At 37.6% G+C, this 17,899-nt stretch overlaps 1 protein-coding gene across 1 annotated transcript in view; it reads right to left on the reverse strand.

Moving 5' to 3' along the window:
* LOC594361 overlaps positions 1-17,899 on the reverse strand; it is an 82,344-nt gene that overhangs the window by 19,135 nt on the left and 45,310 nt on the right. The window contains exons 38-54 of the mRNA XM_030993900.1: positions 17,033-17,202; positions 16,161-16,258; positions 15,009-15,234; positions 14,355-14,498; positions 13,327-13,496; positions 12,328-12,500; positions 7,957-8,174; positions 6,971-7,111; positions 5,918-6,123; positions 5,349-5,502; positions 4,233-4,396; positions 3,080-3,142; positions 2,503-2,605; positions 2,044-2,223; positions 1,601-1,737; positions 1,024-1,164; positions 228-302 (exon numbers count right to left, since the gene is read on the reverse strand). Coding sequence (XP_030849760.1) covers positions 228-302; positions 1,024-1,164; positions 1,601-1,737; positions 2,044-2,223; positions 2,503-2,605; positions 3,080-3,142; positions 4,233-4,396; positions 5,349-5,502; positions 5,918-6,123; positions 6,971-7,111; positions 7,957-8,174; positions 12,328-12,500; positions 13,327-13,496; positions 14,355-14,498; positions 15,009-15,234; positions 16,161-16,258; positions 17,033-17,202 — 2,563 coding nt within the window. The remainder of the gene's footprint in view (positions 1-227; positions 303-1,023; positions 1,165-1,600; positions 1,738-2,043; positions 2,224-2,502; positions 2,606-3,079; positions 3,143-4,232; positions 4,397-5,348; positions 5,503-5,917; positions 6,124-6,970; positions 7,112-7,956; positions 8,175-12,327; positions 12,501-13,326; positions 13,497-14,354; positions 14,499-15,008; positions 15,235-16,160; positions 16,259-17,032; positions 17,203-17,899) is intronic.

Raw genomic sequence — 17,899 nt, forward strand, 5'->3', positions numbered from 1 at the left:
AATAGAATAGAAGAGAAGAGAAGAGAAGAGAAGAGAAGTGTTGAACAAGAGAGGAGAGAGGAGAGGAGAGGAGAGAAGAGGAGCGGAGCGGAGAGAAGAGAAGAGAAGAGAAGAGGAGAGAAGTGAAGAGAAGAGGAGAGGAGAGGAGAGGAGAGGATAGGAGAGAAGAGAGGAGAGAAAAGGAGAGGAAAGACAAAGTATAAAATAGAGGATAATGATTATCTTACCACTGTATTAATGCATTCCACATCAGGATCACAGCCTCCGTTGTCTACAGCGCATTCGTCTACATCAGAACACACCTGCAGATGCACAACAACAAACCAAAACAAACTTACTATAGGTGAAATACATATATCATGGTGGCAGTGGCGGGATACCAAAGTATGAAATTACATGTACAAGTGGTCTTTATAGACAGGTGGTCTTTATATGTACAGTGAAACCTGTCTATAAAGACCACATTTCTTGTTTCCCTTGGGTGGTCTTTATAGACAGGTGGTCTTTATATGTACAGTGAAACCTGTCTATAAAGACCACATTTCTTGTTTCCCTTGGGTGGTCTTTATAGACAGGTGGTCTTTATGTGTACAGTGAAACCTGTCTATAAAGACCACCCAAGGGAAACACAAAAAACGGTCTTTGTAGACAGGTTCTTTTGGTACATGTTTCAATGAGAAACCGTTTTGAAGGGAAACAACAATTGTTTGGTCTTTGTAGGCAGGTGGTCACTAAGCAGGTTAGACTGTATATGTAGGAAAGGACTTTCTGAATGGCTGAATGAATTATAATTTATAACCTCTTCATATTGTAAATACTAATGTTATACTTTATGTTATTGCTTACCAATTTACAGAAATGAAATATATACATGTAAAAGCATGTAGTAAGACTGAACAGTAGGTTACGGCTAAAAAACAAACAAACTATAAGGCAGACATTATTAAAGCTAATCTTGAGCTCTGGTATGATACAATCAATGATACAATAATTTAACCTTGTTTCTCTTTGAAGCTACCATACCTGAGTATTAGCATTGGCGTAGTCCAGTCCAATCCCATGAGGTGTTTCACCCTCGTAACCAAGAGGGCAGGCTCCACATTCAAAACCAGGTTCAAAGTTCACACAGGCGCTGGTATTGAAACATGGATTAGCTTCTTCACACTGGAGAACGAAAAAAAATGTATCAAATATTTCACAATATTTCAAGTGAATATAAAGTCACTCTTTACCGCATTTATATCCACAGAATTTTCTCCAGTCCGGGTATACCTCTTACAATAGCTAAGACATCTGTATATATGTTCCAGCTGCTGTTCTCCCCCCTTCTGTGTGTGTGTCTCTCTCTCTCTCTATCTCTCCCTCTTCCACCACCCTCCCTCCTCCCCCACTGACCCCCTTTTTTTCTCTTTTCTCTTTCTCTCCCCTCTTTCTTTATCTCATAAATCTCAACACAATTATCTCCAGTCCAGGTAAAGCCCTTACGGCAGTCTAGACATCTATATATTCCAGCTCCTGCTGCCTCCTCCTCTCCCCTCCCCTCCCACCCATGTCTGTCTCTCTCTGCCTCTCTCTGTACCTCTCTCCCTTCTTTCCTTACCTCATTTATATCCACACAATTATCTCCACTGCCGGTGTATCCCTTAGGGCAGTCCAGGCACCTGTATGTTCCTGCTCCTCCGGTATTCACACAGACCACACCCTCCGTACAGGGTCCAGGCTCCGTGAAACATGGACCTAGATCCCAAAGAACATAATGATTATTTAATTCAATTACATTTAAATCATTTTATTTTCATAACTAAATCAAAACCTGAATAAAATGCTTAAATAAAAATTTATATCAAATGACATTTGCAATATAACAGAAAATTAAAACAGAATATTAGTACTTAGCAACTTCCTGCGACGTAACTTTCTCTCTAAAATAGCCCTAAATATACATTGAAATGAGGGTACATTTGAGTGGCCCATAGACATTTAGATGATACAAAATTATAACACTTTTAGATATCACTGACATCCACTCTAGATTATACTCACAATCAGCCTCCGATAGACACGTCTTGCATAGGTCACATGACCCTTCTGAATATTCACTGATCTCACAGGGGGCGCACTCCGTCTTGCCTTCCGTGCTACCGAACCCGCTGTCACAGCACGCGCACTCAGACTGCTCGGTCTCGTTGTTGAAGGAGCCGGGAGCACACGCTTTACAAAACTCTGTAAATGGAAATGAAATGATTTTACACAACTTGCTTTTTTTCACTATTTCTGTTTTCATTAATACTTTCACAATCTCACTAACATCTTTACAGTATTAACCTGTCTCATAACCTTCTCTCTCCATCTGTCTTACACTCTTTCTCTCTCTCTCTCTCTCTCTCTTCCTGACTAACAACTTTAGAGCCAGTATATACATACATGTATGCCAAGTTACTCCCTCTCTCCCCTGGATCTCTCTTTCTCCCTAACTATCATCTTTGGAGTGAATATATTTACCTGTATCGTAGCCCTGTGAGAATTTTCCAGTTGGACAGATGGATTTCATACCATCAAAACAGGCTGATCCTGCCTCGCAGGTTGTACACTCACTAGGACAATACTACATGTATAAATGGAAAAAAGGGAGAAAACAGAAATTAAAAAAAATGATTGCTATCTATTTCTCTCTCTCTTGCTCTCTTTTTCTTGCTCCCTCTCTTACTCTCTCTCTCTCTCTCTTTCTCTCTCTCTCTCTCTTGCTCTTTCTTTCTCACTTTCTCTCTCTCCGATTTGATACCAACAAAACAAAACATTGCACACTCACTAAGAGAAAACTGAACCAGATAATTTATCTCTAATCCTATTTCTCTCTGGTTCTTTGCATTTATGATTTGATACCATCAAAATAAGCCGATCCTGCTTCACTTTGAAAAGTCTTGACAGATCAACTTAGGCCAATATTAACAAATTAATGGTTGCATTCACTTAAATTCCAGAACAAATGGGGAAAGAGAAACTTTCAAATTAAAAACACTATGAATTTCTTAATCATGCACTTTCTGTCTTAGCAGTATCTACATGTACATCTACTTACCGTTGTGTTACATGTAGCATAGGTGTAGGTAGGGCAATGAGTAGCATACCCGTCCTCACAGAGCTGAAAGACGATACAGAACATCATTTAAACTAATCACATCTATCAAAGGGATTGGATATCTTTGTCTAAGATTCTGAAACAAAATCCTGGATTTAACTCATGCTGCAATGATAATTATAAACCTTTGGGTCAGTCAGGAACCCATGACTTTTACAAGCCTGTCTGATTATCAAGATATTTTTGATTGGAAATTCAAAATTTCAAAAAACGTTTTCCTAACGGTTTTTATAACACTTAAGTCTATCAGGGAAAATGAGCATGGTAGAACCGATCACTCATAGATTTGTACTTTGTTTGAGGCACTTCATGATCATTTTGAAGCACAATTCTTTTAGGGCTTCAATATTACACCATATCACAGACACTGATAACACGTAGGGCCATGTATCTCAGATTTAACATTGTTAAACGATGCCTTTAAGGTACAAAATTATGTAATATACAATAAATGTACCACAAACTTTCTATTGAAGTTTAATATGTTGTTGCAACCTGTTATATATCTTTTTCATGGAAATGTGTGGTAAATCATTTACAGTAAACAAATGATTATCCATTATTTTCATTAAATTTGTAAATTCTTGTTTATGTCAAGGCTGTGATTATATGGACTCCCAAAAACTCCAGAATGTATCCTTCTGATAAAATCATAACTCTAAAATGATGAAATATACTATTGCCTACAAGGGTTCTTGATTATTAAAATATTTCATATCAAGTGAAAAATATAAACAAAGAAATTGAACTATATGCTATCTTACAATATACTCATTTCGAATATGATAATATACAATCAATTAAAGAAAATTAAGATTACACTCTGTAGCACGAGCAAATGAATGCTACCTTGTAAAATCATTATTAAAAATCTGACAAATTTCTGCATAAAGTATGCAAGGAATAAAACAGACATTAACGTTTTGTTGTCAGAATCTTCAGGGGTGGTAGTGAGCACTAACAAAAAACAAACAAAAAAATTTCCTCAACCATCGGGAGAAAAAAAATTCAAAAAATCAGAAAACTGATTTAATTTGGGTAATTATGAGGCCTGTATCTTAGATGTTCCCTTTGAAATAACTGCATGCCTTACCCATCCAATAGGGCATGTAGTACACTCTGACGCATGACCAAATGAATGTTCAGTAGGTGATCGATCGCAGTCGTCTGATGGAGGGTCGCATCGACCACAGGGGCGCTGAAGGCCATCCCCTATACAGTAATTGGTTGTCTCACATCGCTCACACTGCGATAAATCTATACAAAATAAACAATGTTCATAGTATGCAGTAAAAATAGTATGTAGAAAAAATAAAATGTGGTAAAAATAACATGTGGTAAAAATAAAATGTAGTAAAATATAATATGTAGTAAAATGATATGTAGTAAAAATGATATGTAGTGATCAAATAATATTGTACAATAAGTAAATTCATTACCACATATTAGGTAAATCTACTTTTACAATTAAGAGTTGAAACTTAATTCAAAAGAATATTTGGCACAAATAAAAAGATATAAGATCGAGCCTCGTAACAACATCCTTTGGGCATTAAGACATTACTCTACATGTGTCTCTGTTGACCCAGGAGTACTAGGCGGGTATCTGGTGTTAAGAGCATTCCTTGAAATGGACTGTGCAATGAAACAAATGTCATAGTTACCAGAGCTAATTAAGAGCAGGCCTGGGGTTAATGATACCCAAAGTGCTTTGCCAATATATACTCTATGCCCGAAAAGAAAAGTATTTAAAAAAATATATAATTACCCTCAAATTATACAAATATAAAGATTTCCAATTGTATTTGAATTAAAAATAAAATGTAGTACAAAATAATGTGTAGTAAAATTAATATGTATACAAAATATGTGGTAAAAATAATATGAAGTAAAAACAGTATTTGGAGAAAAAATTATATGTGGTACTAATAATATGTAGTAAAAAGTAATGTGTAATAAAAAATGATATGTAGTAATAAAATAATACGTAGTAAAATGTAACATGTAGTACAATTAATATGTATTAAAAAAAAATAATATGTAGCAAATATAATATATAGTAAGAATAATATGAAGTAAAAATAACATGTAAAACACTTCAAGAGGCAACCTCACACAAGTTACCAGTGTATATAACAGATACTTGTATTTATACACCATACAAAGCAACTAAAAGATATATCATTAATGACTTCAAAAATCAACTTACGTCTAAACCTTCTCTCTGTGGTGCATCCTAATAATTCGAACCTGAGAGCAATTTCATCATTCCATGTCAGAGGGTAGATTCGGATATAACGAGCGTAGACTTGATCAAAGATGTTCCTCTTTACGGTGTTCTGATCAGAGTTCCCTGTGAAAGTCTGTAAAAACAGGAAAAAAAGGTTTTCTTTTAATAATAACAAATATAAATGCATTCCTTTTTTCTTAGGGGTGGAAAGTTCCAAGCCAGTACTCGGTTTTCAAATCAATAATAGTAGGTTCCTGTATAGCGCCTATGTCTGTCAGACTTAACACTTCTGCACTTTTACAATATTATTACCCACAGGCTTTAGCATGGATGCTGTTATGGTGCTCAAAGATTTCAAGGAATTAATTCCTGCCAAGTTACCATGCATTTACCTCACTGGCGTTGAGTGTGGCAAATGTAGATGAATTTCTTGCCAAAGGACATTAGTGAAGTATTTTTTTATTATAGATGAAACGCACATGTACCAAGATGGTCTAGTAGATACGTCACTGGACTGTGGATCACATGGTTCATGATTCAATTCCTACCTTCGCACTCCCATTCTCCACCTTAGCACTCCCATTCTCCAAGATGTAAGACCAGCTGGAGGTATCATTACGGAAGCCAACCTGGAATGTTTCCACCCAGTATTCCATGTCATTGCTACCCTGGGTTAAGACTTCAGAGAAGATGGTTACTTCCTCCATGTCTACCTGGATCCACTGATATGTATTGGATGAGGCTGGTATCCATCCTAGAAAAAAAATGATGATGATGTAGCATGGCATTCTTCTTCTTCTTCTTCCCCTTCCTCTTCCTCCTCTTTTCTTCTTCCCCTTCCCAGACCTGCCAACCTCTGGAGTTCAAAATCTGTATTCTTTAATCCCAAAAGATGTATTTTACTGACAAAAGTTGGATTCTTAAAAATAAACATGGACTGTAAAGCGGATCAATGCCTCTTACAGTTCCTACATACAGGAAGAATTTTTTTTATGGATCATTGCTTGAATATGCATGATTTCGTCACGACTGGTGTGTTTGATGAACCAATGAACATCCCAAAATTGCAGATGTGAAATGCTTTATAGGACAGAAAGGGCATTTTACCATTGAAAATGGCACACACACATACACACAAAATACCAACAACAACAAAATTATTATTAATTTTTTTTTTTTTTAAATGTTTTTTTTTTTTTTTTTGAAAATCGTATTTTATTGAGAAAAATCGTACTGTCGTAATTGCTTCTAAAAATCGTACTAAATACGACTAAATCGAACTGGTTGGCAGGTCTGCCTTCCCCTTCCCCTTCTTCTTCTTCTTCTCCTTCTCCTCCTTCTACTACTTTATCTTCTTTATTTTCTACCTCCTCCTCTTCCCCTTCTACTTCTCTTCCTCCTCTTCTTCTTCTTCTTCTTCTTCTTCTTTTTCTTCTTCTCCTCCTCCTCCTCCTCCTCCTGCTCCTTCTACTTCTACCTCTACCTCTACCTCTTCCTCTTCCTCTTCCACTTCCCCTCCCCCTCCTCTCCCTCCTCCCCCCCCCCTCCTCCTCCTCCTCCTCCTCATTCTTCTCCTCAACCTCCTCACCAGTGCATCTTACCTGATCCAGCAGGGATATCTGGATCTGGTTTCAAGTTGAGCCTTGCCCTGTCAGCATCATACTTCTGATTCATCTCACTAGAAGACGAGAGCTGGGCTTCTTGGATCACACCATTAGCCATCCCTCGTGCATCCCTGCAGTCTGAGAGACAGATCAAGAGGGGGGAAAACATGACAACAGAGGAGTGTTTCACAAAGACGAAGATCGACTTTACGTTGGACTTAACTATGGCAGGCCGTTCATGCCACTGTTTACTCTCACCACTTACTGGCATTGGTCTCTCAAGGGAGGCACAAATCGTGGTCACAATATACAAAATTTACATTTAAAATTAAATTTAATTAATTTATCTATAGATCATACATTAGAAGAATTCAACTAATAATGGCATTAACATCAAGGAGGCGCCATGGCTCATTGGTGGAGCAATGGTCTCGTTACGGTGAGATCCCGGGTCCGAACCAATTTGATGCGCTAGTTCCATTTGATAAGGCATTACGGTAATCCTCGTTTCCATGTCCCTCAGAGAGACCTTAAAGCCATCGGTCCCCTGGTTGCTTACTTACAAGCATACACATGCTTTCTTAGCAGTCAGGTAAAACAAACAATTATTACTAATGTTTCAAAACACTGTACTGCAGTCAAACCTGTCTATAGCCACCGCCAAAGGGAAACACAACAATTAGTGGTCTTTGTAGACAGGTTCCTTCAGTACATGTTTCAATGAGAAACCATTTTCAATGGAAACAAAAAAATGTGGCCTTTGTAGACAGGTGGTCTTTGTAGACAGGTTCCATTAGTACATGTTTTAATGTGAGACCATTTTCAAGGGAAACAAACAATGTGGCCTTTGTAGACAGGTTCCTTCAGTACATGTTTCAATGAGAAACCATTTTCAAGGGAAACAAAAAAATGTGGTCTTTGTAGACAGGTGCTCACTGAAGCAGGTTGGACTGTATTATTATTATCCTGCCTTTAGAACTTACCATACTCGTAGAGGTAATACTTGGGCACTCTAAGAAATAGTCCTCCCGTCGTCTCGTTGGTATAGATGATGGTTTCAATGGGTTGTTCCAAGACGTCATACAGACACGTATCACTGATGGTTAGATTGACATTAGCTACATCACCTCTGACTGGTACCCCTGCATCTACTACAGCCACGATCATCTCAACCAAGAAGAAGGACGAGTTCCCGATACGTCTGGGAAAAGAACAAAAAAATATATATAATTTCATTAAGAATAAACTCCTTAAAACCTACTTATTTCCTACTTGATTTGTTATGATTTTGTTTTTTCAATGTTATGTTAAGATTTGTGGTTATATTGTAAGCGCTGTGATATAGTGTACAGGGAATAATTTTCCTGGTATCGCATCGCAATTTGCTATGCATTTTTACATGACTGCTATACAAAATATTGTTTGTGTAGCAGTTTTCTTCCATAGAAATGTACAGAATTTCATTTGAAATATTTTATTTATTTATTTATTTCGGTTTAAAAAGACATATAAATATACATGATTCAAAGGTCCAAGGACCAAAACTGTTCATGTTTACAAATTATACAATACGGTTATAAATACAGTAAATATACAATAGTGAGCCAAACGAAAGGTATGACAAGTACAATACGAAATAAAGATGACAAAAATAATACAATTCCATCAATACAATACCAAAATAAACTAAGAGAGAGTAGGGTCAAGATCATAAAATTACTAAACTGATATATGGTAATGGTAGCAGATAAACAGACCAAAATAATGTTGAGCAACCAAACAATCAAAGAAAAAAGGGGGGAAAATATTTTGAAGATAGGCAACGATAAAAGCCTTAAAACCTGAATTAACATAATTACGTTTGAGTTGATAAGATAACCACACAGAAATTAGTTATACAATGCCATTATTAAAATATAATGTACACCAAATTGTGAATGTGTCAATTAAAAGATTCTGAGGAATAAGGCAAGAGGGAGAGAGAGATAGAGAGAGAGAGAGAGAGAGAGAGAGATGATAGAGATAGAGATAGAGAGAGAGAGGATCAAGGCTTATTAATTGCACGAACAAGAGAAGGAACAGCAGAATTTTGATATCGGCTAGTCCTGCACCTAGGAATGACCAAACCATGATTATTACGGAGGGGGCGAAAATTGGGCAAGGAATCTTTAGATGGTGGAAGTAAGTCTCTGTGTCGGGACGTCAGTAACGAGTGGGCAAACTTAGCATCAAGCTCTAATCTTCTTGCTTGAAGGGAGGTCAGATTTAGACTCTCTAGCCTTTCATCATAGGTGAGAGGGGTGAAACCGAGAATGATCTTGGTCACCCGTCTCTGAACTCTCTCAACTTTCTCAGACTGTTGACAAGTGATTGAAGAAGACCAGACAGGTGAGGCATACTCTAGAATGGGACGGATATGGGATGCGTAAATGGTAACTAGATCACTACAGGATGCATTGTATTTCTTCAAGATACACAACATAAACAATCGTCTCGAAGCTTTTTGAACGACGAGATCAATTTGTTGACCCCACTTCATATTACATTGCAAGGTAACTCCTAACAGTGACAGGTGTGTGACTTCCTGAAGAACAGAATCGCCGATCTTGATTTCAGGGAAAGGTGGAGGGTTTCGCATGAAGCATATATTAAGGATCTTACATTTTGACGGTTTAGGCGTCATGTGATTTGTGCTGGACCATTGGGTTAGCTGGGAGACCTGATCTTGCAATTGTGATTGCTGAGTATGTTTTCTGAATTCTGCTAGGGTAAGGTCGTCAACATATTTCCATCTATTTGGGGTGAAATCTGCAGCATCATTGATCATGATCAGAAATAGGATTGGGCCAAGCTTGGTGCCCTGTGGGACACCACATGTTATGGATTGAACTTGAGAGGTAATGCCACCAAGGCGGACAGTTTGGGATCTGTTACTCAGGAAGTCACACACAACGGAAATGATAGATTGATTGACACCCATATTTATCATCTTAGTTACTAAAACGGTATGATCGATAGCATCAAATGCTTTGGCATAGTCAACTGTGCAAATTGATGCAATCGTTCCCGATTTGTCAGTTTCATGCAAAATACAATCAACCAGGCTGAGGAGGTAATGTACAGTGGAAGAGCCTCTGACACTGCCAAACTGTCGGGGGTCTATATGATCGGCAATATCACGTCTAATCCACTCCACAAGAAACTCCTCAAAGACACGAGCAAAGACTGGTGTTACAGAGATAGGACGTAACTGATCCAGAGAATTGCATGGGTTTACTTTAGGAATCGGAATGATGTTACCGATTTTCCAATACTCTGGAAACAAACCCGATTGTAGACAGGAATTGAAAATGATAGATAATGGTACAGATAATTCGACAGCAAACTCACGAACAAGTCTCAAAGGAATATCATTAGTATGAGATGACTTTGAGATCTTCAGTTTCTTCAATTTATTGTACACTTGGTAAGGTTGGATTTCCGGTGGTGAATCAGCTGGCAAGTACGCCGGAAGAGACCTGCGATCCAGGGGTGGTAGGGAGGAACAGACATTCGCAAAGTGGGAGTTTATCCAGTCAGCCTGCTTGGCGGGTGCCATATGAGATCCAGGTAGCTTATTTGATGTCTTTTTTACACTAGTAATGTTACGGATCTCCTTGTACCATTTCCCAGGTTGTGATTTCTTCAGGTGTGACACCTTTCCAAGGAAGAATTTGCTCTTGGTAGCTTTAATTTCCCGCTCTACTTGCTTTCTGAGTTGGCTATAACGTGGAAGGTTTCCTGATTGATAGGCAGCTTGGCGCTGGTCGATCAGAGAACGAATACGATTGTTCATCCAAGGCTTATCATCATCTCTCCGTACAAATGTAATCTGAGGGAAGCATCTCTCATAAGCCGTGGTTAGCTCATCTTGAAATGATACCTGCATATCAGCAGCATTTTCAAGATCAAGTAGCCAACTCCAATCTACAGAGGTCAGCCACTGGCCAAAGGACCTGATAGAAGAATCTCTAATGGGGCGGATTGATATCTTCTGTCGCTTCGGTTTGGGAATAGTGGCCTTCGGAGAAACAATGATCGTTCTATGATCACTGTTACGAATCGGGTTGATGACTGCTGGTCGGTTGTAATCATTAGCGATATTTGTCAGGACCTTGTCTAAGACGTTGTCGCCTCTCGTATGTTTGTCAACAATCTGGGAGAAATCGATTTCGGATGCTAGAGAATCGGTATCCATGTCATTGAAATCTCCCAAGATCACAATGCCAGATTCAGGAAATCTGAAATTGCTAATCAAAATATTTGAGGAAAATTATTCCCTGGTGTACTAGTAATAGCGTAGCTAAATGCCTAATAATAATAATAATTAACAATAATAAGATATTTCTATACCGCAAATTCCATAATGCCTCTAAGCGGTTTAGAAGGAGAATAGTTGATGAGTAAATGAAAAAGAATTTGCACTACAAATTACATCCAATTAATTAACATTGAAACTTTGCAAGAGGGAAGGAAAGAAAGGGCATGGAAATTGTATATTCAGTAAAGACAATATCTTAGATATTGGTGAATAATTAGATTTAGATAATCTCTCTCTCTCTCTCTCTCTCTCTCTGTATATATATATATATATATATATATATATATGAGGTTTATATATTTATTAATAGTAAGTTTGTATATCTTTTTGTGATCATCAACCATGCCCTGGACAAGTCATCATGATGTAATGTTTAAGACCTAGTGGCAGCAAATGAGAAGACTCTACAGTGTGCAAGAGCATGGCAGAACATTTGAGCTCAGATGATGGACACAGAAGAAGAATTCAAAATTGGAAATGCAAATAAATGAAATGAAACGAAATGAAAGCATCAAAATGACACACACCTACCACCCCTCCCCTCTCCCCTTTCAGTGAAAGCTAGCTTTCAAAAAGCTCAGTTAAGGCTAGGTCAGACATGGTGTGGCATAAACCGTGGTGGTTTATTCATGATGACATAAAGTGTAACACACATCACATTTCTGTATCTTATAACACAGAGCTCAGTGAATACGCACAAGTCTTTGGTTGCATCCAGTGGCCATTCATTGACACACAGAGAAGCATTGCGGATTTTGCGATGATTTACCTCTCCGTATCTGAACAAGCCTTTATAATACGTTTTAGTGTGGACAGGAGAGATTAGACCACCCAGCGAGGTCACTGACAGGTGGCTATCTCATCAACTCAATTCTTAATTAACATAAGAAAAAGAGGATCATGGGGGACCAACATGCACCGATTAGGCATTGTTTTCTATATAGAGGGAGCAAGTAGCTACAAGTAGTAAAGTTGGGGTTTAAGTTTCACTTACTCTTCTGAGAGAGCTTGAGAGAGGTAAGTCAGCTCTGCATTAACTCCTGAATCTTGGTCACTGGCATTGACGACCGCCAGCTCAGCGTTGTTCAGAACGGGGAGAGGGAAGAATTGGAAACTGTCGTCACCGCTGAAGATGGGGCAGTTATCATTGATATCATCAACATATATCTATGAGCAGAGAAAGTAACAATACAAAACACAATAATAATATTCCGCTTTTATACAGCGCTTAATACATCAACGATGTCTCTAAGCGCTTAACAGATATATCATTACCCCAGTCATCGGATTCAGGTTATACCTGAAAACATTACATAGTATAATGCTTTGTTAGATGCATGAGCTAGCCTTGCCAAAGGAATAAAGGTTGATAGGATATTGTGTGAAATTGTAACGTTACTGTGGGCACAAGGATCCATCGCCTACGTCTGTCAGACACAAAAATTATTACTTTGGCTTTAGCATGGCTGCCATTATGGCGCTCTAGAATTTGAAGGAATTAATTCCTGCCAGGTTCCCATTAACCACACGTAGGTCGAGTGTAGTAAATGTAAATTAATGTCTTGCCAGAGGACGTTGGAGATATGGCAGGGATTTGAATCCCGTACCTTGTGGTTCAAAGCCAGTAGACTTATCCACTAGACCACAACACCTCCACAAAAAGTGTCAGCTGTAAGTATACCAGGGGGTGTTTCACAAGGATCCTAAGTCAAACTTAACTCTAAGTTGGACTTAAATATTATGGAGAGCCATTTGTAGCTCTATAATGAAATATATTCAAAAGCAAAAATTCAAGTATTTTAGACTTTTCATAAATTCCACATCAAGAACATGAAATCACCTTGATAATAAAAAATATTAATTTATTTGAATCAACATTTTATGCCTTTTGAAATACCTTTTACAAAATATTTGACAGATGCTAACGGCTTTCCATAATTGTTTAGTCCAACTTAGAGATAAGTTCAACTTAGAATCTTTGTGAAACACCCACCTGAACCGCTAACTCTCCTGAACGAGGTGGAGATGAGTTATTGTCTTCTACGTTGATGATGAGAAGGTAGTCGTAGGCGACCTCATAGTCCACTTTAACGTCGATGGTGAGTAGAGCTTGATCTGTGTAGACGTCATACTCCTGGATGCCTGTCTCATCAGGCTCAGCGACTATAGAACAACAGAAAGAAACAGATTTTATTCAATTCAATTCAATAAGGGTTCATTATTCAATATGTAGTTCTTGCAGCCGAAGCTGAATTGCATGGTCATTTACAAGGTAAGATACATTATGATGGTTAAAATACACTTCAAATAAATGACATATAAAAGGACAATATACTAGATACATTCATACACATATATTCAGAGCCTCTGATTTTTTAAATTCATAACATCAAATTATTTACATACTTTTAACAAAAGAGTGCTTATTATGTACACAGCTTTTCACGGCATGTAAAACAAAAAAAATAGCCTCAGTCATATGTTGAAAGTTCTCTTGGGTATATTTATTTTCATTAATATTATTCATGATTATTATCATGATTACAACAGCCATCACCATCATTATTAAAATCTTCATCATCATCACTACAATCATAATCATATTATCCTCTTCCTCATTACCACCGTCACCATAATTATGATCATCAGTACCATGACCATCATCTACATCATCATTGTCATCTCCCTCATCATCAGCATCATCAACATCATCAGTATCATCATCATCATCCTCACCATCATCATCACCATTATCATCATACTCATCATCCTCCTCATCACCATTATCATCATAACTATCATCATCATGATCCTCATCCTCATCATCATCATCCTCATCCTTATCATCATCATCACCATCATCATCATTATCACCACCATCATCATCACCACCATCACCATCATCATCATCACCATCACCACCATCACTGTCACCATCACCATCAAAATCCTTCCCGTCCTCATCATCATCATGAACATTTTGGACAAATTTGAATAACATGAAGCGCACACAATACTTACTTTGCACAGGATCGAAAGAGCAGGTGACAAAGGACGTTCCATCAATGGTGTAGGTAGGGGTGGGTTCCACAGTGGAGGGGATGATCCCAGCATTAATGTTCTCTGCCGTGTAGTTCTTTATGGTAAAGTGTCTAGCCTCGTTACCTTGGTTTCAAAACGAAGAAACATGAACATTTAATTTGATATCTATGCCGACTTTCCAGGTTAAAATATTATGGTGGTCTAAATTATCCAAACCAATATTGTCAAAATCATGTCTCTTTTGCTTTGAACCGATCACTACTTTTTTGTATTACATATACACATAATTACATTTACAAAGAGTTAATCATGCAGTGTAACAATGGAACATCACTGTAACACAAAGTTCGATATGCTGTATCCTAGATAGTGGCTTTCATTAAATAATGGAATTGTGAAATCTTAGGAAATATACAGACAAAAAACATCATGTAAAGAAAACTGTTGTTTGAATACATTCCCTACTTCAAGAAAAATAAATAGTATTTAGCAGTTATAATTGAATCTCACTAACAAAAAGTTCATTCTCAGAAAAATCATTACATCACTGGCTTTTAAAACTAAACCTTTTACTAAAAATCATATTTGTAAGCAAAGATTTTGTTTTATATGAAAACTCATAGAATATCTTACCACTAATGATAGAAACATTATAGTTGGGGCCAGTAGAGAAATAATCTGCTACTGACAGAGTTTGCACAATGCCATTGATGTCCAAACCCTCATTGATATGAATGGAATGATCAATGATTCTCTCATCTTCTCCGATCACGTTGAAACTCTTCAGCTCTAGGAAGAAATCTGAAGCACACATCTGTCTCTCCGTATGGAAGATATCAAATCTATACGCATCACCGACCTGAAAATGACGAGATAACAATAGGCATGAGACCAAATCTACATGCATCATTAGCCCAAAGACCCATTTTCATACTGCGGAATACTAATAATCTGGATTCATATAGCGTTTAGTAGAGTATACAGTCTCTAAGCGCTTTACAGATAATTATTAGCCCAGTCATCGGATTCATTCAGGCGCAATGTGCACTATTTCCACTCCCTGGGGAGCATTCATACCATATGGTCACTGTGAGGGCATAGGAAATTACTAACACAAGTGCTTTCGTCATCCTTATACGGGTCCCCATTTCTCTCTTGGGTATTGAGTGGCAAATGTAGATTAATGCCTTGCCAAAGGACATTAATGAGGTGTCGGTATCGAACCAAGACCTTTGAATTTGAAGTCAAGTGCTTAGACCACTTGACTATGACACTTCATCTGTGATCTAGGCTTACGTGTAAGATAGATATAGATAGATAAGATCATTTCATACCAGTAAAATGCAACTATAAGTAACATCTTAAGCAACTTATATACAGTACATCTGTAAACTTAGATGTCAAATTGAAAGTGTAATTGCAGATTTTCATTGATTCTCTCAGAGCTTGGAGGAGGGGAGGGGGGCACCATTACCTGAAACAAAAGCTGACAACAGAACTTTATACAATTGGATAGTCCCAAACTGTCATGTATATACAAACATTATTTTAGCAATATTGTATTAGTTATATAGGCAAAATTCTGACAAATCGAACAATGAGTATGAGGACCAGAATAAGAGTATTGAATTGTTACATCTACCCAGTACTTATGTATGGTAGTGAAACATGGACTTTACCGCCTAGGCATTATTGGCTGTATAGAGGGCGCAAGTATATAGCTACAAGTAGTACAGTCCTGACTTTGCTTTGAATTGTGAAGTATGAATAACTGTATGTTCTCACCACAAGGTCGAGTGTAACCGCTTCTGCAGGAACGCTCCCGGTGATAACACATTCTCCATTCACAATACTGCCCTCCTGTGGTGTGATTGTGCCTCCTCCTGTGTTCCAAACAAAGAGACACTTGACATTTATTGCAAACTTCATCAACTTCTATTCAAAGGATCAAACACTTGATGCATGCTATTTCTATTTTGGGCACTGTAAAGGCTTGCTCGGATATGATGTAGCAAAACAGACGTTAAGTGCAAACGCATCATATTTCTCTATCTCATAAACACAGGGCTCAGTGAATATGAACTGGTCATTTGTTGCATTTAGTTGCCATTCATTTACAGGTTAAGTTATTATTTGTTAACATGACAGTTTTTTTGGCCGAATGTTTATTGTGCCATATCTGAATATGGGTTGATAAGTCCAAAACACAGATTTTTTAAATAATCAAATGAATCAGTGTTTCCTAAAAAAATTGGCAACAGCTATAATCATTTTGTGTTTACACACTAACCACACTACAGTGCTACTAAGATTAAGATCAAACTGCATGGTTGCATGTGTATATTACTAAATTCTGCAAAATCGATTTGCTTCTGATTACAAAATAGTGGATTATGGTGATTAAACATGTCAGCAATCAATATTGTGATTTTTTATAGCCTAATAATCTGCAAATCGTACAAGTCTCTGATGTATAAATCCATTCCCTGTGTTTCATGCATTTAGCCTAAGGATTGGAGAAATTCAGTAGTCATAGATTTTTTTTAATGATCTATTGTTAGAGGCAGAACTGTAGAGCTGTTGTGGTCTAGTGGATAAGTCACCCGGATGCAAATCACAAGGTATGTGGTTCAAATCCCAGCCCGACGCTAACTTACCGTAGGCATTAGCCAAGCTGACCTTCTTACATGTAGTAACCGATTGGTATTCTCTCTGGGCTTGTAAGACTAGTATCTTATTGACGTAAACAAAGATCTCTTCTCCTCCTCCAACCGCGATCTCCTCGCTGCCGTTGAAATGCATCCCGGTTCGGATCGCACTTGTGAACCTGAATGGTGATGATGGAAAAGTACATGATACTGTTATATTTATGGTGTTTCAGTGGTCTACCCTGGTAAAAAACCTGGTCCGAAATAGCCCGGTTAGAATACGGTTAATACTGATGAGGCTATACCCTACCGTAATTAACGTTGTATAAACCGCCCTCGTGTATTAACCGCACCCCTCTTTTTCGCCCTTAAAAAAAAAAAAAAAAAAAAAAATTGCTGACTTTTTTTTTTTGCCGACATAAAAAACAGTAGAGGACCTAGGATTGAACCTTGTGGTACGCCGTGTAATAGAAGAAAAATTGGAGGAATTATTATTATCAACTACATATTGAAATCTATCAAAAAGATTACTTTCAAACCAAGATGACAGACAAATTTGAGTGTTGTTCTAGTTTCCGAATGGTGAGTCAACACACCGATTACTGAGCTGGGAGACATTGCCAGGCATAGCGCCAGGTGGAGGGGCATAAATCAAAACTTTAATTTTTTTTTTTTTTTTTTTGTGTACCGTGTATAAACCGCACCCCCAACTTTAGATTTTTTTCGGCGGCAAAAAGGTGCGGTTAATACACCGTTAATTACGGTAGTTAAACAAGACATATTATTATTAGGTGATACGTAACGAAGTCTACGTATCACCTATTGATTTCGTCAAGATTGTTATTTATTATTTATTATTATTCTTCCTCGAATTTG

Source organism: Strongylocentrotus purpuratus, unplaced genomic scaffold (genome assembly GCF_000002235.5).
Source record: "Strongylocentrotus purpuratus isolate Spur 01 unplaced genomic scaffold, Spur_5.0 spur5_scaffold_20, whole genome shotgun sequence".
Taxonomy (NCBI): domain Eukaryota; kingdom Metazoa; phylum Echinodermata; class Echinoidea; order Camarodonta; family Strongylocentrotidae; genus Strongylocentrotus; species Strongylocentrotus purpuratus.